Raw genomic sequence first — 11151 nt, 5'->3', positions numbered from 1 at the left:
GACTGGTCCAACAGGGTTCTACACAGACTAGACTGGTCAAAAGGTTTCTACACAGACTAGACTGGTCATTGTAAGGCTAACTACAAGGGGAACAATCTATTATCTCCGGAGTGAATTAGAAGTGGCATTCCGGTGGTAGATGTGGAGCACCAATTCTTCAGAGTTGGAAAGGCAATATGTGTGGGAATCTGGACACAACAAGAGTATTCATCATTCAAGGACAAGTCCACTACTATACAGACACCAAGTCACCATGGAAACCAGCAGAATTGGCCCCACAGTACATATGGGGTTTGTAGTAACAGTATGGGTGCAAGTCAGGTGTGAAAATGTGATTTTCTCTCCTTACAACACCACACCATACATAAAGCTCTCATATGAGGAGTCTGAACTACACCTCAAAGTTGAGTACAAATTTGACCTCCATCTCCTCCCTTTTTGTAGATAGACAATGTTTTAATTAGATTTTGTATAGTATATCTTGTGTAATAAGCACACTGTGCACAAATCAAAAGTAGCATATGAAGTCATTTATTGGCCATTCACGCACACCTCATTAAGTTTCCATAGAGTAGCATAACCCACTGCTACCATGTCATGTAATCTTACAACATAAATAAACCATTATGCTGCTTAAGTCATGTGACAAGAAGGGTGCCAACATTTGTATTTCATCATGTCGAATGAGATTAAGTTAATCTCTTTCATACCTACAGCAATGCAGCTGAGCACACACAGAGTAAACACAGTATTGTACCATCTGCTTACATGTACAAAGTAGTTTAGTAACTGTACTACAACGCTTAAGAGGCATCCACTTTCATCCACTTTTAAAAATACTCAATCTACCGTAACTAATTCCAGCACAATAATAAATATACACTACACTTAAAAAAAATAAGTATCATCATGAAGAACAAATAAAAAAAGGGGTTTGTAGTAACAGTATGGGTGCAAGTCAGGTGTGAAAATGTGATTTTCTTCTCCTTACAACACCACACCATACATAAAGCTCTCATATGAGGAGTCTGAACTACACCTCAAAGTTGAGTACAAATTTGACCTCCATCTCCTCCCTTTTGTAGATAGACAATGTTTTAATTAGATTTTGTATAGTATATCTTGTGTAATAAGCACACTGTGCACAAATCAAAAGTAGCATATGAAGTCATTTATTGGCCATTCACGCACACCTCATTAAGTTTCCATAGAGTAGCATAACCCACTGCTACCATGTCATGTAATCTTACAACATAAATAAACCATTATGCTGCTTAAGTCATGTGACAAGAAGGGTGCCAACATTTGTATTTCATCATGTCGAATGAGATTAAGTTAATCTCTTTCATACCTACAGCAATGCAGCTGAGCACACACAGAGTAACACCAGTATTGTACCATCTGCTTACATGTCAAAGTAGTTTAGTAACTGTACTACAACGCTTAAGAGGCATCCACTTTCATCCACTTGTTATAAATACTCAATCTACCGTACTAATTCCAGCACAATAATAAATCATACACTTAAAAAAAATAAGTATCATAACAAAAAAAGTCTGAAATCACAAATGCTCATATTCCTGCCATCTTTCTGAGCGATACAAAATTAATCTGTACAGGCGCAGTCTGGTTGAAAGGCCCTGTGTGTGTGTTAAAGACCCTCTTTGTTGGGCTCCCAGCCAGTCTCAGTTGCTGTGCACCAGTGTGACGAAGAGGAAGAGAGAACAGAGGGAGATGGATCCAGTGAGCACCGCCTTCACCAGGAGGGCTGTCCAGCTCCCCAGCAGGAACACGTGGACAAACAACCTGAGAGAAGTTAGAGGACAGAGGAGAAAATGAGTAGATGTCTATGAACAATTATTATGATGGATGTGTAGCTATGTTTTATACCAATATGTCAGTTGTTGGCTACCATGAAACTGATTGTTGCTAACATCATAATTATGATGGATAATGACATGAACTTGGAGGCGTCATTGTTTTCAGTACCATTTCAATAATGTATTGTTTCTTTTGAAAAATAGGAGTTGGTCATCCAGACTAGAGGTCGACCGATTAATCGGAATGGCCGATTAATTGGGGCCGATTTCAAGTTTTCATAACAATCGGAAATCGGTATTTTTGGGCGCCGTTTTTTTTTTTTACAAATTTATTTAACTCGGCAAGTCAGTTAAGAACACATTCTTATTTTCAATGACGGCCTAGGAACGTTCTGCTTCAGGGGCAGAACGACAGATTTTTAACCTTGTCAGCTCGCGGGATCCAATCTTGCAACCTTACAGTTAACTAGTCCAAAGCTCTAACACCTGATTACATTGCACTCCACGAGGAGCCTGCCTGTTACGCGAATGCAGTAAGCTAAGGTAAATTGCTAGCTAGCATTAAACTTATCTTATAAAAAACAATCAATCAATGACTGTCATTGCTCCAATGTGTACTTAACCATAAACATCAATGCCTTTCTTAAAATCAATACACAAGTATATATTTTTAAACCTGCATATTTAGCGAAAATAAATCCAGGTTAGCAGGCAATATTAACCAGGTGAAATTGTGTCATTTCTCTTGCGTTCATTGCACGCAGAGTCAGGGTATATGCAACATATACAACAAAATACCAATGTAAGGAATAACACATAAAAAAACAAAATACTGCATATTTTCCAAGGAACGCGAAGCGAGGCGGCCATCTCGGTCACCGAGTATTTTGTTTTTTTATGTGTTATTCCTTACATTGGTACCCCAGGTAATCTTAGGTTTCATTACATACAGTCGGGAGGAACTACTGAATATAAGAGCAACGTCAACTCACCATCGTTCCAACCAGGAATATGACTTCCCCGAAACGGATCCAGTGTTTTGCCTTCCACCCAATACAATGGATCTGATCCCAGCCGGCGACCCTATGCGACGCCATAAAAGGGGCAAACGTAGCGGTCTCCTGGTCAGGCTTCGGAGACGGGCACATCGCGCTCCACTCCCTAGCATACTACTCGCCAATGTCCAGTCTCTTGACAATAAGGTTGATGAAATCCGAGCAAGGGTAACATTCCAGAGAGACATCAGAGATTGTAATGTTCTCTGCTTCACGGAAACATGGCTAACTCAAGAGACGCTAACGGAGTCGGTGCAGCCAGCTGGTTTCTTCACGCATCGCGCCGACAGAAACATACATCTTTCTGGTAAGAAGAGGGGCGGGGGTGTATGCCTTATGATTAACGAGACGTGGTGTGATCATAACAACATACAGGAACTCAAGTCATTCTGTTTCACCTGATCTAGAACTCCCTCACAATCAAATGTCGACCACATTATCTACCAAGGGATTCTCTTCGATTATAATCACAGCCGTATATATTCCCCCCCAAGCAGACACATCGATGGCCTGAACGAACTTTATCTGACTCTTTGTAAACTGGAAACCACCACACCTGAGGCTGCATTCATCGTAGCTGGGATTTTAACAAGGCTAATCTGAAAACAAAACTCCCTAAATTCTATCAGCATATCGATTGTGCTACCAGGGCTGGTAAAACCTTGGATCATTGTTATACTAACTTCCGCGACGCATAAAGCCCTCCCCCGCCCTCCTTTCGGAAAGCTGACCACGACTCCATTTTGTTGCTTCCAGCCTACAAACAGAAACTAAAACAACAAGCTCCCTCGCTCAGGTCTGTTCAACGCTGGTCCGACCAATCTGATTCCACGCTTCAAGACTGCTTCGATCACGTGGATTGGAATATGTTCCGCATTGCGTCCAACAACAACATTGACGAATTATTGATTCGGTGAGCGAGTTCATTAGAAAATGCATTGACGATGTCGGTACCCACAGCAACGATTAAAACATTCCCAAACCAAAAACCGTGGATTGACGGCAGCATTCGCGTGAAACTGAAAGCGCGAACCACTGCTTTTAACCAGGGCAAGGTGACGGAAACATGACCGAATACAAACAGTGGCTATTCTCTCCGCAAGGCAATCAAACAAGCTAAGTCCCAGTGCAGAGACAAAATAGAGTCGCAATTCAACAGCTCAGACACAAGAGGTATGTGGCAGGGTCTACAGTCAATCACGGATTACAAAAAAGAAACCAGCCCCGTCGCGGACCAGGATGTCTGCTCCAAACAGGCTTTAAAACTTTTTTGCCGCTTTGAGACAATACAGTGCCACTGACACGGCCCGCTACCAAAACCTGTGGGCTCTCCTTCACTGCAGCCGAGTGAGTAAAAACATTTAAACGGTTAACCCTCGCAAGGCTGCAGGCCCAGACGGCATTCCCAGCCGCGTCCTCAGAGCATGCGCAGACCAGCTGGCTGAGAGACTAGTCAAGGACCATATCACCTCCACCCTACCGGACACCCTAGACCCACTCCAATTTGCTACCGACCCAATAGGTCCACAGACGACGCAATCGCACCACACTGCCCTAACCCATCTGGACAAGAGGAATACCTATGTGAGAATGCTGTTCATCGACTACAGCTCAGCATTTAACACCATAGTGCCCTCCAAACTCGTCATCAAGCTCGAGACCTTGGGTCTCACCCCGCCCTGTGCAACTGGGTCCGGACTTCCTGACGGGCCGCCCCCAGGTGGTGAGGTAGTAGTAACAACATCTCCACCCCGCTGATCCTCAACACTGGCCAACAAGGGTGCTTCTGAGCCTCTCCTGTACTCCTGTTCACCCACGACTGCGTGGCCATGCACGCCTCCAACTCAATCATCAAGTTGCGGACGACACACAGTGTAGGCTTGATTACCAACAACGACGAGACGGCCTACAGGAGGAGGTGAGCCTCGGAGTGTGTGTTCAGGAAAATAACCTCACACTCAACTCAACAAAACAAAGGAGATATTGGACTTCAGGAAACAGCAGAGGAACACCCCCTATCCACATCGACGGGTCAGTAGTGGAGAAGTGGAAAGTTTTAAGTTCCTCGTGTACACATCACGGACAAACTGAATTGGTCCACCCACACAGACAGCGTGTGAAGAAGGCGCAGCAGCGCCTCTTCAACCTCAGAGGCTGAAAGAATTCGGCTTGCACCAAAAGCACTCACAACTTCTACAGATGCACAATCGAGAGCATCCTGTCGGGCTGTATCACCGCCTGTACGGCAACTGCTCCGCCACAACCGTAAGGTTCTCCAGAGGGTAGTGAGGTCTGCACAACGCATCACGGGGCAAACTACCTCCCTCCAGGACACCTACACCACCCGATGTCACAGGAAGCCATAAAGATCATCAAGGACAACAACCACCCAAGCCACTGCCTGTTCACCCCGCTATCATCCAGAAGGCGAGGTCAGTACAGGTGCATCAAAGCAGGACCGAGAGACTGAAAAACAGCTTCTATCTCAAGCCATCAAACTGTTAAAACAGCCACCACTAACATTTAGCGGCCACTGCCAACATACTGACTCAACTCCAGCCACTTTAATAATGGAATTGATGGAAATTATGTAAAAATGTACCAATAGCCACTTTAAACAATGCCACTTAATATAATGTTTACATACCCTACATTACTCATCTCATATATATGTATATTACTGTACTCTATATCATCTACTGCATCTTGCCACTTTATGTAATACATGTATCACTAGCCACTTTAAACTATGCCACTTTATGTTTACATACCCTACATTACTCACTCATATGTATATACTGTACTCTATACAATCTACTGCATCTTGCCTATGCCGTTCTGTACCATCACTCATTCATATATCTTTATGTACATATTCTTTATCCCTTTACACTTGTGTGTATAAGGTAGTAGTTGTGGAATTGTAGGTTAGATTACTTCTTTGGTTATTACTGCATTGTCGGAACTAGAAGCACAAGCATTTCGCTACACTCGCATTAACATCTGCTAACCATGTGTATGTGACAAATAAAATTTGATTTGATTTAGTTTGGGCCGCCTGGCTCTTTGCGAACTAATTTGCCAGAATTTTACGTAATTATGACATAACATTGAAGGTTGTGCAAGTGTAACGGATGTGAAATGGCTAGCTAGTTAGCGGTGGTGCGCGCTAATAGCCTTTCAATCGGTGACGTCACTTGCTCTGAGACCTTGAAGTAGTGGTTCCCCTTGCTCTGCAAGAGCCGAGGCTTTTGTGGAGCGATGGGTAACGATGCTTCGTGGGTGACTGTTGTCTGTGTGCAGAGGGCCCCTGATTCGCACCCGGGTCGGGGCGAGGGGACAGACTAAAGTTAAACTGTTACACAATGTAACAGGAATATTTAGACTCATGGATGCCACCCGTTAGATAAAATACGGAACGGAATAAACTTTTTGTTTTCGAGGTGATAGTTTCCGGATTAGTCAAAGGTATATGGTTTAGAGAGAAATAGTCGACGCGTTATAATTCCTGTAATAACTTGCGGCTGAACTTGAAAGGGGTTCCTTCGTTATTTTACCGTTCATGTCTTCCATAGAGAATGTCTTGATCTACTTCAAATAAGGTCTGTGTTTCGTGCAGGCTTAAACCGCCTCGACGTTTTGATACCCGTGTAAATCTCACTAGGATAAGGTAACGTTTGTCAACATATTTTCATAAATCCACTCTACAAAAAAATGATCTTCGCTTATATTTGAACCAATATTGATCAGAGTTACCTTGTCCTATGGATATCTACACAGTTATAAAATTGGCAAGGTGGTGTAAGCCTACACGAAACACAGACCTTATTTTAAGTGAATCTAAAAATATCCTATGGAATAAATGAAGGAACCGCTTTTCAGATTTTGCTAGAAGGTGTCATGGGAATTATGACTCGCACTTTGGTCGTCAATTCTTACCATGCCCATTATTAAAATAGGATTTCCTGCATATAGAAATGACAGTTTTTGTTTTCAACATTCATCACAGGTAACTTAAACTCTATTTTTATTCAAACAGTTGAGTGTATTTGTCTCCTAAGCAGACTCTTCAGTATCATTGTCACTTCAGAGCTGTGTGTGTATTTATGTATTATATTAAGTTAAAATAAAAGTGTTCATTGTTCATTCAGTATTGTTGCAATTGTCATTATTACAAAAATGTGTATGACATATATATATATATAAAACATTTTTTTTATTTTTTATAAAATCGTCCGATTAATCGGTATAGGCTTTTTTTGTCCTCCAATAATCGGTATCGGCGTTGAAAAATCATAATCGGTTGACCTCTAATCCAGACCATTACACAACTGTAGCTATCAGTGTTTATAATGACCTGTAGTGGTGTACAGAAAAGCTTCAGTTCCCTCCCCAGAACAGATGAGCACTATGAGCTGAAAACCAGCTCTGTAAGGGTGACCATTTCTACAGTATGGAGTTCCACAGTTCCCTTCCCTGGGTACGTTGAAGTATGTGATACTCACTCCATGAGGAAGGCCTTGTATACACACAGCCCTAACAGTACAGTCACAGGAAGACGGAAGCTCTTCGGGAGGTCGTACCGCGTGAACATCCACACTACTGCTGCCATGGCGATATAGTGCACCTGAAATAGAACACGACATCGAATTTCCTTCGAAACTATACTTCTTCTAAGCCCGCCACAGGAAATGTAATGTTGATGAGTATTCATTATCTAAGTATTTATTGGAAGTCAAAATAAATGTCTATTTGATTCAGCAGTATAAGTGTCAGTGCAAGGGGATTTACCAGGCTGATGTTGGAGTCGAAGCTCATCTGTATGTACTTCCAGTCAAACTCAATGCCTCTGGCACCCACCCATAGAGGTATACACCTGGATGACAGGGCAAGAGGATTAAATACAAGAGACACCATTGCAATTAAACTTACTGACAACTACACTAGTGAGCTTGGGTAGTGAATGACTATAATCTACGCTGAAATTAATGTGAATCTGGAATGCACCCAAAGAGATTTAAAGAGAAACCGTAGGGGGACAGAGAAAGATCGAGAAAGAGAATGTACCTTGACATAACGAGCTCTGCTGTGGCCCATCCCATCGCTGCCACCATGATCTTGTACTCTCCCTTTCCTGCGTTCCTGGACATGACCAGATGCAGGCCCAGAAGGTCAGCTAGGTCCACCGTAGCCTTCATAAACTCACCAACAAAGTCATACACGCCAGCTCCTCCCTCCCATGTAGGGAAAAATGTGGCCAGAAATAGCATCTGGAACAGAGACATTGTTAATGCAATAACACTTTTTTTTTTTATTGTCACATATACCAGATAGGTGCAGTGAAACATGTTGTTTTACATGGTCAGCCATAGTTGTACCGCACCCTTGTAGCAAATTAGGGTTAATTGCCTTACTCAAGAGCACATTGACAGATTTTTCACCTTGTTGGCTCGAGTATTCAAACCAGTGACCTTTCGGTTACAAACCGATGGCTACCTGCTGCCCTAGTAGGATACATATTAACTAGTACTAACTAATAACTAGCAGGCTACATTAGTAATCAAGCAGTTTTTAGTCTGCATCCCAATGTGATCATCAGTTCCTTTGACAGAATCATGGTACTTTTATTGCTTTTCAGAAAACAGACAGTTTGGGCAGTCAATGTTCACCTTGCATAGCTGCACAAATAGGTAGGTAGCTCCTGCTTGAACACATCTCCAGAATGCATTGTATTCTGATCTACAATAGGGATCAAGAGAGAGACATTGTTCAAAACATTCTAGTATACAGACACATGGTTGCCTAGAGGTAGGATTAGGATTGGCTGACCTCCTCTCAATCTGCTGACATTTCCATGTAGATTACATTTCACCCTCTACAATATTTTTAAATTTAATTAGGCAAGTCAGTTAAGATCAAATTCTTATATACAATGACAACCTACACCGGGCCAAACCCGGACGAAGCTGGGCCAATTGTGTACCGCCCTATGGGACTCCCAATCACGGACGGATGTGATACAGCCTGGATTCGAACCAGGGACTGTAGTGATGCCTCTTGCACTGAGATGCAGTGCCTTAGACCGCTGTGCAATTCAGGAGCCCAGTAAGGGTGACTAGTTAGTGAACAGATCATTCAAAAAGACATGTTCAGTAGCTAAATGTATGGGGTCAACTAACAAATTAATCTAATGCAGTTTATATAGTATGAGAGGTGCTGATACTTACAATCCACTGCATTTGTAGGTTATAAAGTAGGGAAAATAAGCCAAGGCAAAGCAATTCCCGAAATGAAATAGCGTCATATTGCCAGGGAGTCCAACACTGGCGAATCCTCCAACGAGTCTGTGAATGAATGAAGACATGATGGCTATTAGCTAGCAACAATTATCGACACAATATTAGCTAGCTAACGTTAGTTATTCAAGAAGCATTGGAGCAGATAATCTAACAGTAACGTTACTTGCTAGCATCCTCTCTTCCTGCACGCTCAAAATGTTGATTCTGTGCAAGGTCTAACATATTTATTCCACCATTATAAACTTAAATCTGTTAGATAGGTTAAATGCGTATAAATAACACACGTCTAAATGAAGATCGGCACGAATCATTCAGAAATACCTGTATTTACTCAGGTTGACCGAGGGATTATTGAGATGCTAATGCTAGTTTGCTAACTCGTTGGATGAATGACGGAAACTAGTTTTCCAGTAGTTACCACAGCCACAAAGTCCAAATTGGCTATATCGTAGAAAATTAATAGGCGGGGTTTATAACTTTGTGGCTGGGGTAACTAGTAACGACCCGGAAACTACCAAAATCCTACCTTTAAATGATTCCGCTATCCCTTGATTTCCCCGACCTATCGTTCCCCTCGTTTGCTTGTGCATTAGAACAGGAACTCAAATAGGGTCTTCTTGTAAAGCAAATGGACGGAATGACAGAACGGAGTCATGGTTAACCGTAACAATTTCAAGGCAGGACCAGGACTTCGGCAGTTTCTGCAAAGATTGTTTAGTATGAAAAGGTTTACAAACTCGGTGGTTTCTGCTGTTCATGCAACGAGTAAATAGTTCCTGCATTGTCGTTGACATGAAAAATACAACTAATGACAATTTATAGGTTTAAGGATATTTGCAACACTATAGCTAGCCTGGACAGCCGCTATTGTCCACTGACCAACGACGTCAGGAATAATAGCGCCATCTTGTGGCGGCAGGGCTACACTATATGTAGTCAAACGTCGAGTTAAAGGCCCAGTGCAGTAAAAAACGTGATGTGTTTTAAAAATATTTCCAAACTATGAGCTTGGAATTGTACTCTGAAAACTTTAAAATTATGCCATTTTAGTGTATGAGCTGTTTGAAAAGACAGCCTGAAATTTTTACCTCTTTTGGTGGGATTGAGTTGGTCTGCGCTTGCTAAGAAACTTTGTTTTCAATTAAAATGGTCAAAAAGAAACACAGTAAGGTACTTAATTGTTACCCAGAAATGATTTGATTGATATAAATGGCTACATTGGACCTTTAAAGCGCATTATGGTCATTCAGGCATCTACAATGTGCAGTAGTCTAGGCTACAGTCTAATTAATATAGAAATGTACTACCGCCATGCTATAATGACATTCCAAAATAATGCATGTTGTGGTTTTTCATGTGAACAGTTTTGAATGCAGAAACTATACCACCTGTCATTTGGTTTACCTTATTGTGCTGCAATATTTCCCACTAGATGTCTCCTGCGATTCCGTTAGGGCAGGATTAAATCACTTGCAATAGTGGACTTCCAGATAGCTTTCAGAATGCATTTGCATGTTCTTGGAGAGTTGATACTTGATTGAGAAACTCAGTCCTATGGCCTTACACCTGTTCAATTCTGTCAGAAAACCTGGCTGAGAAGTCATCCAGTGCAATATGCACAACCAGATTGGCAAATTCAATATCAATCATGTTTGACTCCTGGTCCTAGGTACCAACATGGGTATGCAGACTTTTGTTCCAGCATAATATTAAAACTGGCCTGGCTAAAGCAGCAGCTATTAAAACTGTAGTTCAGGGAATAACATTTGTTTCAATATAATGTTCACCAAACTGATCAAATAATGCAAATGTGCATACAAAAGTCTAATCCTGTCATTAATGTAAACAAACACATCATACAATTGTCACTTTATAATGCATCCTGTTGATTATCCTGAATGCAGATGACTTATTTGTCATTGTGTGAAAACATGTTCTTATAACACTGGGCAAACAGGAAACATGAACAACAAGGCA

At 41.8% G+C, this 11151-nt stretch overlaps 1 protein-coding gene across 1 annotated transcript; it reads right to left on the bottom strand.

The window, feature by feature from the left end:
- Positions 1-1156: 1156 nt before the first annotated feature.
- On the bottom strand, positions 1157-9604 carry tmem147 (transmembrane protein 147). The gene is made up of 7 exons (XM_023988733.2): positions 9496-9604; positions 9103-9219; positions 8545-8614; positions 7943-8145; positions 7667-7751; positions 7381-7502; positions 1157-1806 (listed from the first exon to the last, which is right to left on the bottom strand). Exons 2-7 carry the CDS (start codon positions 9177-9179, stop codon positions 1686-1688), a joined length of 678 nt encoding a protein of 225 aa, XP_023844501.1. The 5' UTR covers positions 9180-9219; positions 9496-9604; the 3' UTR covers positions 1157-1685.
- Positions 9605-11151: the final 1547 nt, after the last annotated feature.

This window comes from Salvelinus sp. IW2-2015, linkage group LG6.1 (genome assembly GCF_002910315.2).
Source record: "Salvelinus sp. IW2-2015 linkage group LG6.1, ASM291031v2, whole genome shotgun sequence".
Taxonomy (NCBI): domain Eukaryota; kingdom Metazoa; phylum Chordata; class Actinopteri; order Salmoniformes; family Salmonidae; genus Salvelinus; species Salvelinus sp. IW2-2015.
The sequence above is the reverse complement of the archived record's forward strand: the minus strand, read 5'-3'. Positions and strand labels throughout refer to the sequence as shown.